The sequence below is a fragment of the Papio anubis genome, chromosome 9, assembly GCF_008728515.1.
Source record: "Papio anubis isolate 15944 chromosome 9, Panubis1.0, whole genome shotgun sequence".
In the NCBI taxonomy this organism is placed as follows: Eukaryota; Metazoa; Chordata; class Mammalia; order Primates; family Cercopithecidae; genus Papio; species Papio anubis.
The window spans coordinates 118080897-118104653 of NC_044984.1; the positions used below are offsets into that span (position 1 = coordinate 118080897).

At 44.9% G+C, this 23757-nt stretch overlaps 1 protein-coding gene across 3 annotated transcripts in view; it reads left to right on the top strand.

The window, feature by feature from the left end:
* The first annotated feature begins 1031 nt into the window (after positions 1–1031).
* TCTN2 (tectonic family member 2) overlaps positions 1032–23757 on the top strand; it is a 38393-nt gene continuing 15667 nt past the window's right edge. The window contains exons 1-9 of one of the 3 annotated variants that reach the window (XM_009181981.3): positions 1032–1319; positions 1504–1611; positions 2043–2119; positions 3621–3816; positions 9330–9430; positions 17371–17570; positions 18591–18717; positions 21071–21212; positions 23057–23122. In XM_009181981.3, the coding sequence (XP_009180245.1) occupies positions 1238–1319; positions 1504–1611; positions 2043–2119; positions 3621–3816; positions 9330–9430; positions 17371–17570; positions 18591–18717; positions 21071–21212; positions 23057–23122 (1099 nt within the window). In that variant the 5' untranslated portion in view covers positions 1032–1237. The remainder of the gene's footprint in view (positions 1320–1503; positions 1612–2042; positions 2120–3620; positions 3817–9329; positions 9431–17370; positions 17571–18590; positions 18718–21070; positions 21213–23056; positions 23123–23757) is intronic. The other 2 variants (XM_009181980.4, XM_003907347.5) reach the window with 2 other exon arrangements.

Genomic DNA, 23757 nt, shown 5'->3' on the forward strand with positions numbered 1-23757 from the left:
TTCAAAAACCTAGGAGAATGATAATAAAAAACAATAGTGGTAATAAATGATAATAACTATAAAAATATAAATATAAATTTTATAAAATTATAAAGAATAAAATTTATAAAATATATGTTTATATTTACATAAAATATAAATACATATTTATAAGATAAAATATAAATACATATTTATTTTATAAGATACATAAATAAATATTATATATATATTTTTGAGACGGAGTCTGGCTCTGTGGCTCAGGCTTGAGTGCAGTGATGAAAAAATAGCTCACTGCAACCTCCGCCTCCCAGATTCAAGCGATTCTTCTGCCTCAGCCTCCTGAGTAGTTGGGACTATAGGCGCATGCCGACATGCCCGGCTAATTTTTTGTATTTTTCCTAGAGACAGGGTTTCACCATGTTGGTCAGGCTGGTCTCAAACTCCTGACCTTGTGATCCGCCCGCCTCGGCCTCCCAAAGTGCTGGGATTCCAGGCAGGAGCCACCGCACCCGGCCTATGTATATTTTATATGTATCAAGTATGTATATTTGAGATATACATATAAAACAAAGTATATATATTTTGTAAATATATATTTTATAAAAACGTAAGATATAAATAATGCATAATAAATGATGGTAAAGATAATAATAATAAAAACAGCACTGCAGTCCCATCCCCTTTTTGTACTCACCCCCTAAAACTCCCTATAAAAATCAAGTTTATTAAGGAGCAAATTCCACCCTTTTTATTTAGAAGCCAGTGTCTATAGGCTCGCTCTTGGGTTGGATTAATTCCAGGGTAGAGGAAAACTCCAGTTTTTGAGCTGGAAACGCACCCCTGCTTTTCAGGACTTTTTAATTTTGATTTTTTCAACTTTTATTTTAGGCCCAGGGGTCCATGTACAGGTTGCTATATAGGTAAATTGCGTGTCACGGGGGTTGGGTGCACAGATTGTTCCGTCACCCAGGTACTAAGTGGAGCACCGGATAGGTAGTTTTTCCGCCCTCACTTACCCCACAAGTCAAGCAGCAAAAATGCGAGGCCTTGTGGGCGGGGCCGGGGTGCCCGCTCTTGCCACTGGTCCAATCACAGCACGGCGCTCCGCCTGGCCGGTCACCGATTGGTGGTTGCCATAGCTCCGGGCGTTCGCTTGACAAGATGGCGGCGGTGGGGCGGTGTTTTCGTGTCTGAGTCCTTCTCCGGTTCTAAGGCGGGCGCGGTTCTGCTGGGCCCGGCCCGCGAGGTCTAAGGCATGGGCTTCCAGTCTCCGGCCGCTCTTCTTTTGAGGCTTCTCCTTCTGCAGGGCGTCCTGAGGCTGGTGTGGGGGGACCTGGGTGTGTACGGCGCGGCAGGGACCTCGGTGGGCCGGGGCTAAGGGGACTGGGCGTTAAAAGGGCCAGACCTGGACTCTCCCAGGAGTTTCGGGAGTCGAGACCGCCAAAGGAAGCCGCCACACACACCTTAGGCGGTGACTCTTCCACTGCTAATCCCTCCTTATCCCCTTTCCTTCCCGCCTAGCTTTCATCCCTCCTTTTATCCGAATGTCCGGCCCTGCGGTCAGCGCATCCCTGGTCGGAGACACCGAGGGCGTGACCGTGTCCCTGACCGTGCTGCAGGACGAGGCGGGTAAAGTCTGGCCCTTATTTTGGGGAGGGTGGGGGTTGGACTGGATCCAGACCTCCCAGGGAGCCTGGCGAGGTGGCATCCTTTGGGCCCCCTGCCTCTGTTCTCTGTAAAGTCGCATGGGGAGAAAAGGATCGGGGCGCTGCTGTAGGCCAGAGAGGACAGACGGACAGGTTCGAAGAAAGCTTGAAATAATAATGGCTAGCATTAATTGAACTAACATCGTGCATCATCCCATTTTCCTTGTAAGAGCAGTAATATCTTTTCATCCCCTTTGACCAGTGAAGAAACAAATTCAGAGAGGTTGTCACTGTCCCAGTATCAAGCAGCTTGTAAAGGGCCCAATCTTGGGCTGCAATGTGAGTCCATCCTAGGCAGTCTGACTCGAGCTGATGGGCCGTGCTGCCTTTGCGTGCTGGTCTTCTCTTCTTTAGGAATATTGCCAGTTCCGACGTGTGGAATGCTGAGCAATGAGACGGAAGACTGGAGTGTGACTGTGACCCCTGGTGCGGTAAGGCAGAAGTAAACCTTCTCTGTAGCCTGTGAAGAGGCCTCCAGCTAGGGTTTCTGCACTGCTCTCTTTATTTGACAAGGCATAGCTTTCTCCACGCTCTGAACAATCATGAAATTGTGGGCTGTTGGATCTGGTAGACACTTAGCCAGCCCACGGTTCCTTACCCTGGGGTTAGGAGTCCTTGGATGCATTTTAGGGGGTCTGTGAACTCTGTGAAATTGTGTGTAAAGTTCTGTTTGTATGTGTATTTTTCTGATGAGAGGGTCATCAGTTTCCTTCAGATCATCAAATGGGTCAATGATTCAAAAAAGCTTTATGCCAGGCATTGTGGCTCAAGCCTGTACTCGTAGCACTTTGGGAGGTTGACACGGGAGGATTGCTTGAGCCCAGGAGTTCCAGACCAGCCTGTAACATAGCGAGACCCTGTCTCTACAAAACAATTTTAAAAAAATTAGGTGGGTGTGATGGCGCATACCTATAGTCCCAGGTACTTGGAGTGGGGTGGGGGAGCTGAGGCAGGAGGATTATTTGAGCCCAGGAGTTCAGGACTGCAGAGAGCTATGATCATAACACTGCACTTCATCTAGCCTGGGCAACAGAGCAAGACCCTGTCTCTTTAAAAAAAAAAAAAAAAAAAAAAAAAAAAAGCTGGCCAGGCACGGTGGCTCATGCCTGTAATCCTAGCACTTTGGGAGGCCGAGGAGGGCGAATCATCTGAGGTCAGGAGTTCAAGGCCAGTCTAGCCAACATGGTGAAACCGATCTCTACTAAAAATACAAAAATTAGCTGGGCGTGATGGCGGGCGCCTGTCATCCCAGCTACTTTGGAGGCTGAGGCAGGAGAATCACTTGAACCTGGGAAGCAGAGGTTGCAGTGAGCTGAGATCACACCACTGCACTCCAGCCTGGGTGACAAGCAAGACTCCGTCTCAAAAAAAAAAAAAAAGCTTCATAACCACTGATCTTGCCCAACTCTGGGCTTGTGTATAAGGATACTCAAACCTGGAGAGATTAAGCATCTTCTATTTAGTAAGTGTTTATTGGGTACCTAGTATATGCAACATCAATTCTGGAGATAAAAGGATGAGAAAGACAAACTCTGCTTGTACCCCAGGAATGAGCATGTACATGTCTAAAGTCATTCTGGGATAAACTGAGGATTGTTTTCATTGACTTTTGTGTATTTACTCTTCCACTGATAGGATGATAAAGAAGCTAAAAAGGTATACAGTAAACTGAGTTTATTTATCAGATCTGTGTTTAGCTTTTTCTAAGTATCCCAAAGTTGTTTGCTTTTATGTTAAGGAGTAGGAATCAGGGCTTGCATGTTACCATAGGTTTATGGGGTGGAACTTAAGATAACTGTGTCATCTTTGTATACATTTCCCTTTTATAAAATGAACGGAGGCCAATGTGTGCTTTTATTGTGTTTTCCATTATGTATTATTATAGACCCTGTTTTGAGTCACTTAAAAAATACGGCAATCTTTTCCTTTCAGAAGGTGTTGGAAGTGACAGTAAGGTGGAAGAGAGGTCTGGACTGGTGTTCCTCCAATGAGACAGATTCCTTCTCAGAGTCCCCCTGTATCCTCCAGACCCTTCTGGTTTCAGCATCTCGTAATTCACCCTGTTTAGCACATCTACTCATTCAAGTGGAAATTTATGCCAACTCTTCTCTGACCCATAATGCCTCAGGCAAGTGAAGTCTTTGACTGTGGAAACTTTCCTGTTGGTCCCAGCTACTTAGGAGGATGAGGTAGGAGGATGGCTTGAGCCTGGGAGGTTGATGCTACAGTGAGCTATGATCACGCCACTGCGTTCCAGCCAGGGCAACACAGCGAGACCCTGTTTCAAAAAAAAAAAAAAAAAAGAAAAATTTGTATCAAGCTTACCTGTTTGATTATAAGTATGTGCCATGCAATTTGTAAAGTATACTTCACTTGAGTCTGTCTTGCCTTCCTAAACTTATTTTTCTTTAGTTTTCTTTTAAAAATTTTCATTTTGTACTATTTTATGTAACATTTATTTGATCTTGCTCTACTGCTCTACTATTTGCTTCTTTGTAAACCACCTTGAATCCTTTTTGGGAAAAGGTGAAATTTGTTTATGTACCTTGATTCTTTTTTTGTTTGTTTGTTTGTTTTTTTTTGGAGATGGAGTCTCACTCTGTCGCCAGGCTGGAGTGCAGTGTTGTGATCTCGGATCACTGCAACCTCCACCTCCTGGGCTCAAGTGATTCTCCTGCCTCAGCCTCCCGAGTAGCTGGGACTACAGGTGTGCGCCACCATGCCCAGCTAATTTTTGTACTTTTAGTAGAGATGGGGTTTCAGAATGTTGGCTGGGATGGTCTCGATCTCCTGATCTTGTGATCTGCCCACCTTGGCCTCCCAAAGTGCTGGGATTACAGGCATGAGCCACCGTGCTGGCACATGCATTGATTCTCATGACTGCATCTTAAGAAGAAGAAAGGAAGGGTGGCCAGACACAGTGGCTCCCAGCCTGTTATCCCAGTGCTTTGGGAGGCCAAGGCGGGGGAATTTCTTGAGCCCAGGAGTTCAAGACCAACCTGGGCAACATAGCAGATACTGTCTCTATAAAAAAAATTAAAAAATTAGCTGGGTATGGTGGTGTCCGCCTGTAGTCCTAGCTACTAGGGAGGCTGAGGTGGGAGGATCGCTTGAGCATAGGAGTTTGAGGTTGATGAAGTTTACATCATTTTCAGCTTTTTTTTTTTTTAAGTTTTTTTTTTATTTTCATTTTTTTTAGAGACAGGGTCTCACTCTGTCACCCAGACTGGAGCTAGAGTGGAAGGGCACGATCCTGGCTCACTGCAGCCTCAACCTTACTGGTTCAGGCGATCCTCCTGCCACAGCCTCCATAGTAGCTGGGGCTACCGGCGTGCACCACCACACCTGGCTAGTTTTTACATTTTTTGTAGAGACAGGGTCTCACTATGTTAGCCAGGCTGGTTTTGAACTCCTGGGCCCAGGTGATCATCCCGCCACGGCCTCCTGAAGTGCTGGGATTACAGGCAGGAGCCACTGCACCTGGTCCTGGCCTGTTCCCAGCTTTTGATGCTACAGCAAAGATCATTATGCCCATGTACATGAATCTTTGGACATGAGAAAATGGTTTTGTGTTAATCTCCGTCTCACATGATGTTAGTGTTCTTTTTTTTTTTTTTTTTTTTTTTTTTTTTTTTTTTTTTTTTTTGAGGCCGGGTCTGCAGCTCTGTAAACCCAGGCTGGAGTGCAGTGGCGGATCTCCAGCTCACTGCAAGCTCCGCCTCCGGGTTCACGCCATTCTCCTGCCTCAGCCTCCCCAGTAGCTGGGACCACAGAAACGCCCGCCACACCTGCATGGCTAGTTTTTTGTATTTTTAGTAGGGCGGGGTTTCACCGTGTTAGCCAGGATGGTCGATCTCCTGACCTCGTGATCCACCCGGTCACCGGCCTCCCCAAAGTGCTGGGATTACAGGCTTGAGCCACAGCGCCCGGCTGATGTTAGTGTTCTTAAACCAAAGAACTTTCTTTTTTTTTTTTTTTTTTTTTTTTTTTGAGGCCGGGTCACCGCTCTGTCGCCCAGGCTGGAGTGCAGTGGCGGGATCTCAGCTCACTGCAGCTCCGCCCCTCCCGGGTTCGCCATTCTCCTGCCTCCGGCCTCCCGTGTAGCTGGGACTACAGAAGCCCGACCACAGCGCCGGCTAAGGACTTTTTGTATTTTTAGTAGAGGCGGGGTTTCACCGCGTTAGCCAGGATGGTCTCGATCTCCTGACCTAAGTGATCCGCCCGTCTCGGCCTCCCAAAGTGCTGGGATTACAGGCTTGAGCCAGCGCGCCCGGCCCAAGAACTTTCAACTAGATGTGCCCAGAGGGCTCTGCTGTCATGAGTGCTACCGCCATGTCCCCTGTCCCCTGTGGCAAACTCTGACATCTCTTGCCTTTATGGCCACGTGGCATGGAGGGAGAAGCGTTCCAGAACTTGAGTAGCAAAAGTCTGTTCACTGGAGACTCCTTTACTGCCACTTCTCTTATTACATCCCTAACTCTGGTCCTCCTTGTGCTTCCGGAAGTTTAGGATGATAAGACGAGTTTTGACAGCTCCCTTCAGCAGACTACTGTGCCCTCAGTGTACTTGCATGGAAAGGCCTCCAAGATGAATGAAGTGAAAAAAGCAACTGCAGATGGCTGCCTGCAGCGTGCTATCTTTTGCATAAAGGAGGCAGAAATGAAAACATTTGCATAAAGAAATTCTGGAAGGATGTTGGAGAAGCTAATCATGTTCTACCAAGTTGGAGGGTGATGTGGGAATGGGAAAGGGCTGACAGTGAGGACTTTTTAAATATGCTTTTGATTTTTTGGAACCTTGCAAATGTGTTACCTACTTAAAAGTTTTAAATTTTTCTATGGCTTAAAATTCAAAACAAAGCCAAAAAGAAATATTCAATGACAAAAAAAAAAAAACAACCAAAAAAACAAGCCCCAAAACAACAGGAGGGGTTCATGATAGCTGCACTGTTCAAAGCACTGACTTTTTTCCTTTGAGAAATATGCTTGAGGCTGGGTGGTGGCTCATGCCTGTCATCCCAACACTTTTAGAGGCCAAGGCGTGCAGACCACTTGAGCCTAGGTGTTCAAGACCAGCCTGGGCAATGTGGCGAAACCCCGTCTCTACAAACAAATACGACAATCAGCTGTGTGTGGCAGTGGGTACCTGTAGCCCTAGCTACAAGGGAGGTTGAGGTCGGGGGATTGCTTGAGCCCAGGAGGTGGAGGTTGCAGTGAGCCAAGATTGCTCCATGTACTCCAGCCTGGTTGACAGAGCAAGACCCTGTCTCAAAAAAAAAAAAAAAAAAAAAAAGGAAAATATACTTAAGTATATTTAGGTAATATTTTAGAACACCAAACCTAGAAAATTGAACATCTTTGTGTATGAGTGATTGAATTGTCTCCTCTGACCCCATGAACGCATGAAAAATTTTTTACCCAGCCAGCCAGCGATTAAAACTAGAAAAAGAATGGAAGCACAGACAGGAGGCATGTGTCATATCAAGTAACAACGAAGCCAGTGAACAATGTAGAAAACATAAATCAACACACAAACATCTATTTGTGTAACACATAGTAAAACCCTATTCTAAAGTGCCTCGTGGCTGGGGGTGGTGGCTCATGCACCATGCCTGTAATTCCAGCACTTTGGGAGGCCAAGGTGGGAGGATCACTCAAGCCCAGGAGTTTGAGACCAGCATGGACAGCATAGTGAGACCCCGTCTTTACAGAAAATATGAACATTAGCTGAGCATGATGGTGCACACCTGTGGTCCCAGATACTTGGGAGGCTGAGGTGGGAGGATCACTTGAGCGCTGGGAGGTTGAGGCTGCAGTGAGCTGATTGTGCCACTGCACACTTCAGCCTGGGCAACAGAGTGAGACCCTGTCTCAAAAAAAAAAACCAATTAATTAATAGAGTGCCTTGCTTGTGTCACATGGGTTTGATAACACTGAGGGTCAGACCCTTACCGCTGTAACGTGGTCTGCGATGTGGACCTTCTTGTTCCGGATACCATTGATGTATCATTGACTTTCTGCTATGTTACAGCATGGAACAGATGGTTAGCTGTTCTTTAGATACTTCACCCATTGTGTTGTTAAAGTTAACTGTTTTGTGGGGTTTAAACAAATAGTTGCTGCATGGTTTTCTAACGTGTAAAAGTAAAATTCAGCAGAATGAAACTTTTATCTGATAAATGATCCATGAGAAACCCAAAGCATTACTGCCACTGAATTCTGAGTTAGGAGGCTGAAGTGTCGTGTAACATTTCTTCTTCAAAGAGGAAAATAAGTACGGAAACCTGTAATATAGTGAAGAGTTATAAACAATGGGCCCTGCTGATGTTTACTTCTTTAGCATTTCTTACGTGTTTTCCCTTGTCTCCAGGTATATTATCCCCAAGTGCATCACCCCTCTCTTGAATTCCTGCGTCCTTTCCTGAGCTGCTTTCTCTGGCCTTGTCCCATTCACACCTGCCACCTTCTCCCTTGCACCACAGTGTTCCCCTATTCATCCGCCCCCTCTGTCTTCCACCTACAGTTCTCCAGTAGCCCCTCTTACCTGTACAAACTCTTTTTTTTTTCTTTTAGTAGAGACGGGGTTTCTCCATGTTGGTCAGGCTGGTCTAAAACTCCTGACCTCAGGTGATCCACCCGCCTCGGCCTCCCGAAGTGCTGGGATTACAGGCGTGAGCCACTGTGCCCGGCTGCCTGTACAAACTCTTATGTGTGTTTCAGGCTCAGCGCATTCTCTCTGCAAGTCTTCCTGACACCCAGCCTAAGCCACCTGCCCTCCCTGGGTTCCCATGACAGAGCTATTTCGGTGTTTACCCCTTTATGGTCACATGATCTCTTTATCTGTCTCCTCCCTCTGAGAATGCGAGTCCCTCAGGGAAGCTACTGTGTCTCACTGTATCATCCCTGCATAACCCAGCACTCCATACTCTCCTGGTCAGACCACATTAGTCCCACCTGCACTATTGGGTACCACAGCCACGAGCCACGTCTGGACACTGAACAGTTGAAAGGGGATGGGTCTTAATTGAGATGTGCTGTAACTGTTAAATAGCCACCAGTTTTTGAGGACTTACTGTGAAACAAAGAATGTGGAATAGCTCATTCATAATTTTTACACTGATTGCCTGTTGCAATGATATTATGTTGGATGTGTTGGGTTCAGTGAAATATATTATTAAGTTAATTTTATCTGTTTCTTTTTTGTAGTCTGGGCTACTTTTTGTATTTTTATTAGAGACAGGGTTTCACTATGTTGGCCAGGCTGGTCATGAACTCCTGACCTCAGGTGATCTGTCCACCTTGGCCTCCCAAAGTCCTGGGTTTACAGGTGTGAGCCACCCTGCCCAGCCTAAAATCAGTACATTATGTATATACTAACTTGTGACTCTTAGTCAATTGATTATCTTCCAGATCAACTATGACTTCTTTGGTTCATTGTAACTGGTGTGTTTTCTTATATTTGGGTTTTTGTTGGAGTGGTGGATGTAGGCGTCATATATTTCATGGATTCCTTAATGTCGAATATTTGGTAATGATGATTTACAAAACAAGATAATTCAGCTTTCTTTTGAATGTTAAAAATGTGACCATGCTTTGTTGGAATGTTTCTTAGCTGAATTTTTCTGTTGTGTGTACTTTTCAGAGAACGTGACTGTCATTCCTAACCAGGTGTATCAGCCCCTTGGCCCTTGTCCTTGTAATTTAACAGCTGGGGCCTGTGATGTTCGCTGCTGCTGTGACCAGGTACGTTCTTTGGTTATTGGGCATAAAGGTTATGCTTCCTGTGAGAACACCAGCAGTTCCACCAACAGCTTTATTTTTTATTTTTCAAGATAGGATCTTGCTCTGTTGCCCAGGCTGGAGTATGGTGGTGCAGTTATGGCTCACTGCAGCCTCGACCTCCTGGGCTCAAGTGATTTTCTTACCTCAGCCTCCTGAGTAGCTGGGACCACAGGCATTCACCATCACACCTAGCTAATTGTTTTGTATCTTTTGTAGAGGTGGGATTTTGCCATGTTGCTCAGGCTGGTCTCAAATTCCTGGGATCAAATAGTCCTCCTACCTTGGCCTCCCAAAACCAAAACTGAATTTATATTTTCTATTGCAAATTGTTTTCAAATTGAGTATTTTTTTAAATTTCAAAGTTTTGGCAGGCGCAGTGGCTCATGCCTGTAATCCTAGCACTTTGGGAGGCCGAGGTAGGCGGATAACCTGAGGTTGGGAGTTTGGGACCAGCCTGACCAACATGGAGAAACCCCATCTCTACTAAAAATACAAAATTAGCCAGGCGTAGTGGCATGCGCCTGTAATCCCAGCTACTCAGGAGGTTGAGGCAGGAGATTGCTTGAACCAGGGAGGCGGAGGTTGCAGTGAGCCAAGATTGTGCCATTGCACTCTAGCCTGGGCAACAAGAGCGAAACCCCATTTCAAAAAAAAAAAATCACACAACTTTTGAGTAAAATTTTTTTTTTTTTGAGATGGCCTCCCAAAGTGCTGGAATTATCGGCATGAGCCACCGCGCCCAGCTTTATTTTTTTTCTTTTAGCCTTAGAGTGGGTACAACATATAAACTGAGTATTTTGGGTTTTTTCTTTCTTTTTTTTTTGAGACAGAGTCTTGCTCTGTTGCCCACGCTGGAGTGCAGTGACATGATCTCAGGTCACTGCAACCTCCACCTCCTGGATTCAAGTGATTCTTGTGCCTCAGCCTCCCGATTAGCTGGAACTACAGGTGTGTGCCAGCACACCTGGCTAATTTTTATATTTTTAGCAGAGACAGAGTTTCCACTGTCTCTACTAAATGTTGGCCAGGCAGGTCTTGAACTCCTGACCTCAGGTGATCTGCCCGCCTCGGCCTCCCAAAGTGCTGGGATTACAGGAGTGAGCCACTGCACCAGGCCTAAATTGAGTATTTTCTTATCTGGCATTGTCAGTCTAGTTTTTGGAAGAAGAAAAGAATATCTCTTTGGATAAAATCATGATTATGAAGATCATACTGAGGGGATGGTTTTAATATTATTTATTTAGAAGCCTTTAAGAAAATATAAAAACAGAAAGAACAGGCCTGGTGAAGTGGCTCACGCCTGTAATCCCAGCACTTTGGGAGGCCGACGTGGGTGGATCGCTTGAGTTCAGGAGTTGGATACCAGCCTGGGCAACATGGCAAAACCCCATCTCTACAAAAATTAGCTGGGCATGGTAGTGCAGGCCTGTAGTGCCAGCTCGGGAGGCTGAGCTGAGAGGATTGCTTGAGTCCAGGAGGTCAAGGCTGGAATGAGCTGTGATCACACCACTGCATTTCAGCCTAGACGACAGAGCAAGACTCTGTCTCAAAAAAAAAAAAAAAAAAAAAAAAAAAAGAAAAGAAAAGAAAAAAGAACACGGTTTTTCAGTGATTTTTAGTAAATTTACACAGTTGTACAACCATCACCACAATCTAACTTGAGAACATTTCTACCACCCCAGAAAGAAATCGTGTGTCCCTGTAGCCATTCCTATCTCCATCCTTCATCCAGGCCACTGTGAATCTGCCTCTGTCTCCATGAATTTGTCCATTTTGGACATTGCACATATATGGAATCATGCAATATGTGGTCTTCAGTGACTTTCTTCTTGCACTTAGCATGATGCTTTTAAGGTTCTTTTGCCTTATAGCAGCTGTCACCACTTCATTCATTTTTGGTGGTTGAATCCTATTCCGTTGTATGGCTATATCACGTATTTCTTATCTATTTATTGGCTAATGGACATTTGGGTTGTTTCTGGTTTTTGGCCTTTATGAATAGTGCTGCTATGAACATTTGTGGACAGGTTTTTGTGTGAACATGTTTCCATTTCTCTTGGGGATATATATAGTGGAGTTGCTGGGTTGCATTGTTATTGTACGTTTAACCTTGTGAGGAACTAGTTTCTGAAGCAGTTGCACCATTTTAAATTCTCATCAGCAATATATGTGGGTTACAGTTTCTCTGTATCCTCACCAACACTTGTTATTATTTGTCTTTTTGGTTATAGCCATGCAAGTAAGTGTGAACTGATATTTCTTCATGATTTTCTTTTTTTTAAATGTTTTTTTTTAGACAGGGGCTTGCCCTGTTGCCCAAGATAGAATGCAGTGGTGCAATCACAGCTTACTGCAGCCTCAACCTCGCAGGCTCAAGTGATTCTCTCACCTCAGCTTCCCAAGTAGCTGGAACCACAGGTGCATACCACCACACTCAGCTAATTTGTGTGGTTTTTTTTGTGAAGGTGGGGTCTTGCTGTGTTGCCTAGGCTGGTCTAGAATTCCTGGGCTCAAGCAATCCTCTGACCTCAACCTCCCAAAATGCTGGGATTACAGGCATGAGCCACCATGCCCCGCCCTCATTGTGACGATTTGTATTTCTCTAGTGGCAAATGATGTAGAAGATCTTTTCATGTGCTTATGGGATATTTGTATATTTTCTTTGGAGAAATGTCTGTTTATACTCTTCACCCATGTTTTAAATTGGGCTGTCTTTTTGTTGAATTGTAAGAGGGTTCACTATATATTCTGGATCCTAGTTTGCCGAGACCAGCTCGGTCAGGGAGACCCTAACCCAGTGGCGCTAGAGGAATTAAAGACACACAAGAATAGCAGAGGTGTGGAGTGGGAAATCAGAGATCTCACAGTCTTCAGAGCTGAGAGCCTTGAACAGAGTTTTACCCACATATTTATTAACAGCAAGCCAGTCATTGGCATTGTTTCTATAGATATTAAACTAACTAAAAGTATCCTTTATGGGAAACGAAGGGATGGGCCGAATTAAAAGAATATGTTGGGCTAGTTAACTGCAGCAGGAGCATGTCCTTAAGGCACAGATCACTCATGCTATTGTTTGCGGCTTAAGAATGCTTTTAAGCGGTTTTCCGCCCTGGGCGGGCTAGGTGTTCCTTGCCCTTATTCCCGTAAACCCACAGCCTTCCAGCGTGGGTATTATGGCCATCATGAACGTGTCACAGTGCTGCAGAGATTTTGTTTATGGTCAGTTTGGGGTTCCGGTTTATAGCCAGATTTTGGGGGGCTTGTTCCCAACATGTTCCCCTTCTTTGATTTGCAAAGTGATAAAAGCAAAGGCAGCTTTGTCTCGGTGAGCTACTTCTTGGAGGAGTCAGGATCCACATCTGCAGACTCTACAAAGACAAACAACACAGATTAAAAGCACAATCATCATTGAAATTACAGAACTTCCAAGTGTTTTTATCCATTTTAATGGGTTGCTAGCTGCTAATCTGTTTGCAGCTCCTTTAAGCACTCCAGTTCTTGGCATTAAGGTCAGGTGTGCCTGGGATGCTTCAAATATTTGTTCTTTTAATTTTGCTATATCCAAAAACAAGTTTGTAGAGTGTCCTTCTAGATGCTTTTTTATTCTTTCCCAAATTTTGATCTTATTAAGAGCTATTGGCCGGGCGCAGTGGCTCACGCCTGTAATCCCAGCACTGGGAGGCGGAAGCGGGTGGATCACCTGAGGTCAGGAGTTGAGAACCAGCCTGACCAACATGGAGAAACCTGCGTCTCTACTAAAATACCACAAAATTGGCTGGGGTGGTGGGCATGCCTGTAATCCCAGCTACTAGGGAGGCAGGAGGCAGGAGAATTGCTTGAGCCTGGGAGGCGGAGGTTGTGGTGAGCCGAGATCGTGCCATTGTGTACTCCAGCCTGGGCAACAAGAGTGAAACTCGCCTCCAAAAAAAGAGCTATTAATAGTTTCCACAGATCCTTAATATTTAGTTCCTACAGTGGGCCGCCATCATTTTGAGATTGAGGTGCCACTATACTGCCATGGTTTTTTTCAGATAATAGGAACTCTCACCGTACTTCTTATTATATCTACCATCTGACTGTTTCATTCAGATCAGCTGAACATAGTGTGGCCGTGGCATACGGAGCCGAGAGGTGTAATTTAAGCTAAACATCTCCTTAGGGGATCAATTAATAATGATTCCATAGGAATGCATTTTTAACACCTCTGCCTGTTCTGCAATGCAATCTTCCTAAACAAATGCGTTCATTATTTCTGGCCAGGTTCAATTTTGTATACAAATGGGTTTTGAGGCGGTATGCCTCCAATTATATAGAACAGATTTATTATGGTAAATACTGAGACCAGAAAGCATGTGTAACTGTGTCATAGAGTGATTACATCCAAGCATTACTGCCAGCTAAGATTGATAAATATGCCCAATAATTATAATTGTTCTGTGGCAGCCCTTGTTGGAAGGAATCCTCACAGCAGTGGTGATCATAAGCTGTCATAGCTACCATTAAATGACTCATTGTGACTGGCTGTCCCGCTTTCCTCAGGTTTTCTTCATGCATCTGCTGACAGCTTCTGGTTCTGTCCCCAGATATGGGTGGCTGTGTGGTGTTGCTTGTGACAGTTGGGGTCCTCCTCAGCGTCAGTCTCCACATGGCTGCAACTGGGGTCCTTGGGATCTTCGAATCTGACTTATGATAAGATTTCAGGTGTCTTGATGGTATCCAAATTGGCTGTTGATTTTGGCCTGGAGAAACACAAGCATAACTTCTACCCCAAGTTATTATTTTACCTATTTCCCAACTTTTGTTATCGGATCTCTCCACCAAATCAGTTTGTTCTACTTCTGTCTTTGCAGCTAGTTTGTACAGATGCTGTTCAGCTACTGATAACATCTGACATTTGGGCAGGCTCAAAAATTTAAAGTTAATAATGATAGATTCAGTTGCATCATAGGTTCCATATTCTCTATTTACACCTTTCTGCTTTTGCAACTGCTTTTTGAGAAAGATTCATTCATTCCACTATGGGTTGTCCTTGAGAATTGTATAGGATACCAGCAATGTGTTTAATATTCCATAGGAAAAATGTAGCTGGAGCTTCTTGGCTAGTATAGTCTGGGGCATTATCTGTTTTAATAGAAGCTGGAATGCCCATCACTATAAACACTGCAAAGGTGACATTTAACACAGGCAGAAGACTCTCCTGATTGGCATGTGGCCAGACAGAGTAAGAGAAAAGGTGTCCACATATGCATATGCGTAAGCTAGTCTCCCAGGCGAGGAACATGGGTGACATCCATTTGCCAAAGAGAGTTAGGTTCCAATCCTCGAGTTAACGCCTGTAAAAGATGAGGAATGTACCATTTGTAAGTTGGGCATCACTGGATAATAGCTTTAGCTTCTTTCCAGGTAATGCTGTATCTGCGTTTGAGACCAGAAGCGTTAACATGGGTTAAATTGTGAAAGTGTCTAGCATTAGATATTGCATTAGCAACTGAAGTGATCAGCCATTTGATTCCCTTCAGTCAAAGGTCCTGGAAGAGAGGTGTATAGGCCTAATGTGAGTATTAAGGTACATTCTACTTGTAACTGCTGTTTTGCATTGGGTAAATAAAGTCATCAGTTGTTCATCTGTATGAAATAAATGGCGACATTTTCAATTAACTGTGTGGAATGAACCAAGCATAAGAAGAATCAGAAATCATTGTAAATATCAAAAGCAGTCAATACCTCCCAATTACAGCTACAAGCTCTGCTTTTGAGCTGAGAAGTATGGGGTGTCTGGAAAACCTTACCTTTTGATCCAGAATAAAGAAGCTTTACCATTACTGAACCCATCTGTAAAACAATGAGAAAATGCTTAACAGGCTGCAGATTGTTTACTGCAGGAACTGTAAATGTAAACCGTTTAGAGGTCCTGCTCAGCTAAAAGGATAAGTAAAGAAACAGTCTCTTTTATTTTTATTTTATTTTTTATTTTATTTTTTTTTTTTTGAGGCGGAGTCTCGCTCTGTCACCAGGCTGGAGTGCAGTGGCGGTCTCAACTCACTGCAAGCTCAGCCTCCAGATTCCAGCCATTCTCCTGCCTCAGCCTCCCGAGTAGCTGGGACTACAGGCGCCTGCGACCTCGCCCGGCTAAGTTTTTGTATTTTTAGTAGAGACGAGGTTTCACTGTGTTAGCCAGGATGGTCTCGATCTCCTGACCTCGTGATCCGCCCATCTCGGCCTCCCAAAGTGCTGGGATTACAGGCTTGAGCCACCGCGCCCGGCCAGAAACAGTCTTTTAAATCTATGACTATTAAAGGCCAATTTTTTGGAGTTATTGAGGAGAAGGCAATTCTGGCTGTAATGCCCCCATAGGTTGTATAACTGAATTGATGGGTCTTAAAACATTCTCCATTTACCTGATTTTTTCTTTCTTTTTTTTTTTTTTTGAGACGGAGTCTCGCACTGTCACCCAGGCTGGAGTGCAGTGGTGGGATCTCGGCTCACTGCAAGCTCCGCCTTCCAGGTTCACGCCATTCTCCCGCCTCAGCCTCCCGAGTAGCTGGGACTACAGGCACCTGCCACCACGCCTGGCTAATTTTTTTATTTTTAGCTCCCTAGTAGCTGGGACTACAGGCGCCTGCCACCACGCCCGGCTAGTTTTTTTATTTTTAGTACAGATGGGCTTTCACCATGGTGGTCAGGCTGGTTTTGAACTCCTGACCTCAGGTGATCCATCTGCCTCAGCCTCCCAAAATGCTGGGATTACAGGTGTGAGCCACTGCACCTGGTGTTTTTTTGTTTGTTTGTTTGTTTTTTGTTTTTTTTTTTTTAAGGGACAGGGTCTTGTTCTGTTGCCCAGGCTGGACTTCAGTGGCCCAATCATGGCTCACTGCAGCCTCAGCCTCCTGGACTCACGCAGTCCTTTCCTCAGCCTCCTGAGCAGCTGGGATCACAGGTGTGCACCACCATGCCCGGCTAATTTTTTTTTTTTTTAAATTTTGTTGGGGCTGAGTCTCTCTACGTTGCCTAGGCTGGTCTTGAACTTCTGGGCTCATTCATTCCACCTCAACCTCCCACAATGTTAGGATTTCAGGCGTGACGCACTGCATGCAGTCCAAGTAATTTCCTTCTTTCTTTCTTTCTTTGTTTTGAGACAGAATCTCACTGTGTTTCCCAGGATGGAGTGCAGTGTATGATCTCGGCTCACTGCAACTTCCACCTCCCGGGTTCAAGTGATTCTCCTGCCTCAGCCTCCCCAGTAGCTGGAATTATAGGTGCCTGCCACCATGCCCAGCTAATTTTTATATTTTTAGTAGAGATGGGGCTTCACCATGTTGGCCAGGCTGGTCTCAAACTCCTGACCTCAAGTGATCCACTTGCCTTGGCTTCCCAAAGTGTTGGCATTACAGGCGTGAGCCACTGCACTCAGTCCCAAGTAATTTCTTGATGACATGAATTGGGTCATGTTATAATCTAGTGAGGGCCTGGAGGATCCTTGTGGAATATGGAACGTTTCCCCTCACTGTAAATATCCGGAGACTTTTCTGGGCTAAGGGTTTGAATGGTGATGACAGTTAAGAAAGGAGGTTTACTATGTCTTTGTCTTCATTTGGGATCTATTCTGTACTATCTTTTCTTCTTTTTCTTTACTGGGAATATCTCATGTCCTAGTAAAACTGTGGTTCCCTTGAATGCTTGAAGTTTCTGACTTGGAGGCTTATTTGGGGAATTGACAAAAGAAATTCTAGAACTATTTTACTTTTTGTGGGCACAAGGCACTTTTTGATGAGACAGAGATTATAGATGTTCTCGCTTACTCGGTAGCGTCCTGCTGGCCTTAAATAAGAGGTAGCATTCGTCACACTTGCCAGGAGATTCTCACTGCGGTCATAGCCCCTGCCTTTATGTTTGTCTTCCAGGAATGCTCATCAAATTTAACAGAGCTGTTCAGACTGTCCTGCTTCACCGGCGTGTTTGGAGGAGACGTCAGTCCTCCTTTTGATCAACTCTGCTCTGCTGGGACAACGACACACAGTGTCCCCGACTGGTTTCCCTTTCTGTGTGTGCAGTCGCCCCTTGCCAACACGCCCTTCCTTGGTTACTTCTACCATGGTGCCGTGTAAGTGTCTGAGCAGCCGTCTGGGATGGGGCATTGTTCTCCTGCTCTGGTGGGGCCATACTCTAGTAGGCCCTATAATGCTGTCACGTTTTTCCTAATCCCTCTCCAGAGATCCCGTGCCTAAAGGGTTCAATTATAGATTTCAGTTAGCTAATTTATTTTGCATTATTTGACAGAATTGGGCCTCATTGAAAAAAAATTGATTGACATTGAAAACAGCTCATGGTGCTTTTCTAGGGGAGGCGAAGGAGTGGTGGCTCATGGGGGATTTTAATGTTCTGTATTTTACAGTTTTGGATTGTTAAAAATTTACATGTATGATTTTTGTAATTAAAAAAGTAGGTGGGGCGTGGTGGCTCACACCTGTAATCCCAGCACTTTGGGAGGCCAAGGCAGGCGGATCATGAGGTCAGGAGATCAATACCATCCTGGCTAACATGGTGAAACCCCGTCTCTACTAAAAATACAAAAAATTAGCCAGGCGTGGTGGCAGGCGCCTGTAGTCCCAGCTACTAGGGAGGCTGAGGCAGGAGGATGGTATGAAACCGGGAGGTGGAGCTTGCAGTGACTCGAGATCGCGCCATTGCACTCCAGCTTGGGCGACAGAGTGAGACTGTCTCAAAACAAAATAAAACAAAACAAAAGTAAAGAGGCTGGGTGCAGTGGGTCACGTCTGTAATCCCAGTACTTTGGGAGGCTGAGGCAGGCAGATCACCTGAGGTTGGGAGTTCAAGACGAGCCTGGGTACATGGTGAAACCCCATCTCTACTAAAAATACAAAAAATTAGCCGGGTATGGTGGTAGGCACCTGTAATCCCAGCCTACTTGGGAGACTGAGGTATGAGAATTACTTGAACCTGGGAGGCGGAGGTAGCAGTGAACAAAGATCGCGCCACTGCACTCCAGTGTGGGTGACAGAGTGAGATCCGTCTCAGAAAACAAGAGTAAAGAACAACATGAAGGAAGAATTGTGTTTTTGCAGATAACTGAGACTATTCAGCCTTTCTTATTGATTTTCAGTTCCCCCAAACAGGAATCTTCCTTTGAAGTATATGTGGATACTGACGCAAAAGACTTTGCAGACTTTGGTTACAAACAAGGAGATCCCATTATGACTGTAAAGAAGGCATATTTTACTATTCCGCAGGTAATCATTGCAATATGAGTACGCTAGACCCTTCTCTTTTTTTTTTTTTTTTTTTTTTTTTTTGAGACAGAGTCTCGCTCTTATCGCACAGGCTAAAGTGCAGTGCCGGATCTCAGCTCACTGCAACCTCCGCCTCCCGGGTTCAAGTGATTGTCCTGCTTCAGCCTCCCGAGTAGCTGGGACTGCAGGCGTGTGCTACCATACCCAGCTGATTTTTTTGTATTTTTACTGGAGATGGAGTTTCACCATGTTGGCCCAGATGATCTCAATCTCTTGACCCTGTGACCCGAGCGCCTCGGTCTCCCAAAGTGCTGGGATTACAGGCGTGAGCCATTGTGCCTGGCTGCTAGACCCTTTATTTTTCCTGTCCTATTGTTAATTTAAGTTATATTTCTCTTTAAAATCTCTTTTTAAGTTACTTATTTCCCTCCTTTGTACCTTTCAGCGACTTAACTGTTTATGTTCTCCAGATTAATAAAATATATAGTCATTCTTAAATTAATCACAGTCTTTCTTAAAACTCAGAGTGAACTTACAAAATAAAACCAAAAGATTTTCTATACATTTCTATGGAAGTAGCTATCATTCTGGTTTTTTTTTTGAGAAAGAGTTTCACTCTTTTTGCCCAGGCTGGAGTGCAGTGGCACAATCTCAGCTCACCACAACCTCCGCCTCCCGGGTTCAAGGAATTCTCCTGCCTCAGCCTCCCAAGTAGCTGGGATTACAGGCATGCACCACCACACCTGGCTAATTTTGTATTTTTAGTAGAGACGGAGTTTCTCCATGTTGGTCAGGCTGGTCTTGAACTCCCGACCTCAGGTGATCCGCCTGCCTCGGCCTCCCAAAGTGCTGGGATTGCAGGTGTGAGTCTTTTTTTTTTTTTTTTTAATTAAAAAAATTTGTTTTGGTTTGAGACAGTCTTGCTCTATCACGTAGGGTGGAGTGTGCTGATGTGATCTCGACTCCCTGCAGCCCTGACCTCCCACATTCAAGTGATCCTACCTCAGCCTCCCAAGTAGCTGAGACTACAGGCACGTACCACCATTCCTGGCCAATTTTTTGTAGAGATGGGGTTTTGCCATGTTGCCCAGACTGGTCTCTTTAACTCCTGGGCTGAAGTGATCTGCCCACTTTGGTCTCCCAACGTGCTGGGATTACAGACTTGAGCCACCGCACCCAGCCAAAAATTTGTTTGTAGAGATGGGGGTTTCATTATGTTGCCCAGGCTGGTCTTAAACTCCTGGCCTCGAAATTCTTCTGCCTTGGCCAAAGTGTTGGGATTACAGTGTGAGCCTCCGTGCCTGGCAAGAAGTAACTATCATTCTTTACTTCTTATTCTTTTTAAACTTTTATTTTCGGTTCAGGTCTACATGTGCAGGTTGTTTATATAGGTAAACTTATATCATAGGGTTTTGTTGTACAGATTATTTGTCACCTAGGTACTAAGCCAAGTACCCAATAGTTTTTTTCTGATCCTCTCCCTCCTGCCCCTCACTACCCTCAAGTAGGGTCCAGTATAGAAAACAATGGTTAGATAAATACATCATTTTATTTACCATTCTAGAATTTTGAAAAATATTTTAAGGTTTTATATGGAATCATTTATATATGTATGTATGAATGCATGAGTGAATGAATGACAGGGTCTTGCTTTGTCGCCCAGGCTACAGTGCAGTGGTGTAGTCACAGCTCACTGCAGCCTCCACCTCCTGGGCTCAAGCAGTCCTCCCACCTTAGCCTCCCAAGTAGCTGGGACTATAGGCGCATGCCACTATGCCCAGTTAATTTTTTACTTTTTGTAGAGACAGAGTCTTGCTATGTTGCCCAGGTTGGTCTTGAACCCCTGAGCTCAAATGATTCTCCCACTACAGCCTTCCAAAGTGCTGGGATTACAGGTGTGAGCCACTGCTCCCAACCTGAAATCTTTTTTTACGTTCAACGTTATGAGGAGTGTTATTTGTGGGAAGAAAGCATGGGAGGTAAAACAGTTTCTCTTTCTTATTCAGATGAATTCATTTTTATGGTATTAAACTCTGGTTGTGATGAGGGAGAGAACATGAAGTTAAATATAGTCATGTCTCTGCAAACTAAATAGAATAGGACAAGGGATTTTCTTTGTTTTTATTAGGTAATATTTACTGTGACTCCACAACCAGTGGCTTCCAGACCTTGATGGGCAAATCAGTTAGATGTTTTGCTAAAGCGGGTCAACTAGTCCGTGAACTTGCTGTTGCTGAAACCAAGCCAGCAATGGGAGCAGGCTGCAGAAAGAACAGTTTTAAGGGATGCTGAATCTATTTTGTATGATTAGGAGAGAGGCCATAAATCTGTCGGCTTTGCCCTTCACCCTCAGATGTCCCTGACTGGGCAGTGTATGCAGAACGCCCCCGTGGCATTTCTTCACAATTTTGATGTTAAATGCGTTACTGATTTGGAAGTATACCAAGAACGAGATGGTATTATCAATGCGAAGATAAAGAATGTTGCCTTAGGAGGTATGTTACATTTCTTTGAGAAAAGAACACAGACCCAAACATGAAGATAAAGTGCGATCTCATGAGAGTATAAATCATTTCTACTGGTTCAACTTCAAATAATATTTTAACTGCCAATTATTTTCTTTGGAAAAAGTTTAGTTCCATGAGACAGCATATTGCATATTAATTATTTTGAAATTGAAGTACAATTCAAATAACATAAAATTAACCTTTTTGTTTGTTTGTTTTGAAACGGAGTCTCGCTCCATTGCGCAGGTTGGAGTGCAGTGGCGTGATCTCAGCTCACTGCACCCTCCGCCTCCTAAGTTCAAGCGATTCTCCTGCCTCAGCTTCCCAAGTAGCAGGGTCTACAGGCGCACGCCACCACGCCCAGCTGATTTTTTTGTTTTTAGTAGAGATGGGGTTTCACCATGTTGGCTAGGCTGGCCTTGAACTCCTGACCTCAGGTGATCCGCCTGCCTCGGCCTCCCAAAGTGCTGAGATTACAGGTGTGAGCGTCTGCGTTCTGCCAAAATTAACCATTTTAAAGTGTACAATTCATTGACCTTAGTACCTTCTACACTGTTGTGCCACCATCACCTCTCTCTAGTTCCAGAACATTTCATCCCCTCAGAAGGGCATCTGTCCCCATTCGCAGTCACTCCCTACCCCTCGTCCCTCAGCCCCTGGCAGCCACCAGTCACTCCCTACCCCTCTTCCCTCAGCCCCTGGCAGCCACCAGTCACTCCCTACCCCTCTTCCCTCAGCCCCTGGCAGCCACTCCACCCCTCTTCCCTCGGCCCCCTGGCATTACCAGATCCTCCCTACCCCTCTTCCCTCAGCCCCTGGCAGCCACCAGTCTGCTTCCTGTCTCCATGGATTGCTTATTCTGGGTGTTCCCCAGAAACAGAAGCATACACTGTGTGGCCTTTTGTGTCTGGCTTCTTTCACTTAGCATGGTGTTCCATGGTTCATCTGTGTTGTAGCGCATGGCAGCGCTTCATTCCTCTTTATGGCTGAATCGTAGTCTGTCGCATGGACAGAGCACATTGTATTTGTCCATTGTCCATTCATCAGCTGATGGACATATGGGTTGTTTTCATCTCTTGACTGTTGTGAATAGCGCTGCCATGAACACTCGTGGCCAAGTTTTTGAGTAGATGTATCTTTTTATTTCTTTTGGGTAGACACCTAGGAGTGGAACTGACAGGTCATGCTAATATGACTTCTTGAGGATCCACCAAATTGTGTTTTTTGTTTTTATTTTTGTTTTTTGAGACAGTGTCTCGCTCTGTCACCCAGGCTGGAGTGCAGTGGCATGATCTCGGCTCACTGCAACCTCTACCTCCCTGGTTCAAGCGATTCCCCTGCCTTAGCCTCCCAAGTAGCTGAGATTACAGGTGTGTGCCACCACACCTGGCTAATTTTTTTGTATTTTTAATAGTGATGAGGTTTCACCATGTTGGCCAGACTGGTCTCGAACTCCTGACCTCAGGCAATCTACCCGCCTCAGCCTCCCAAAGTGCTGGGATTACAGGCGTGAGCCACCGTACCCGGCCAATTGTTTTCTACAGTGTCTGCACCATTTTGTATTGCCACCAGCAGTGAACTGCATATTTGTTTTTATGTCAGTGACCCTGGTTTTTGTTTGTTTGTTGTGGATTTTCCTCCTCAGTTATAATTAGACATTAAGAGGACGGGGACTCCTATCTGATGGTTTTTGGGGAGTGGGGAGAGTTTTGTAGTCACCACTCTGGGCAGTTGTGGTCACCATATTTGCTTGATCAACTATACTTTGACTTAGTGTGATCATGATAGGCCATGTGTACGCCTGTGGAAGTTATTTTATGTTCTCTCTTTAGGCACAGTTACACCAAAAGTAATCTATGAGGAAGCAACTGACCTAGACAAATTCATCACCAATAGAGGTATTTAATGTTACACTTTGACGTCATTTCTTCAGAAATAGATATGTCATTTCTTACAAGTAACATATACCCCCAGAGTATGTATTTCTGTTAGTCATTTAAAAAGGTTCACAATCGTTAGAAAAATCTGCCAGGAGCATTTCATTTGTTCCTCGTTCTGTCTTGCTGGGCTTTAGAGTGCTCTCTGTGACGGTGAGCCTGCTCCTCCACGGTCCTGGATTCTCTGAGTTCCACCGTCCCTTCTAGTTCCCGCTTCCACGAAACTTTTCTTAAATGTTTGACAGTTAAAGAATTCTTCTTTTTTTTTTTTGAGATGGAGTTTCGTTCTTTTTGCCCAGGCTGGAGTGCGATGGCGTGATCTTGGCTCACTGCAACCTCCACCTTCTGGGTTCAAGCAATTCTACTGCCTTAGCCTCCCAAGTAGCTGGGATTACAGGTGCCCGCCACCATATGCCCGGCTAATTTTTGTATTTTAGTAGAGACGGGGTTTCACCATGTTGGCCAGGCTGGTTTCAAACTCCTGACCTCGAGTGATCCACCTGCCTTGGTCTCCCAAAGTGCAGGGATTATAGGCGTGAGCCACCACGCCTGGCCCAGTTTGGCTAATTTTATCAGAACTTTAATTTTTAATGAAG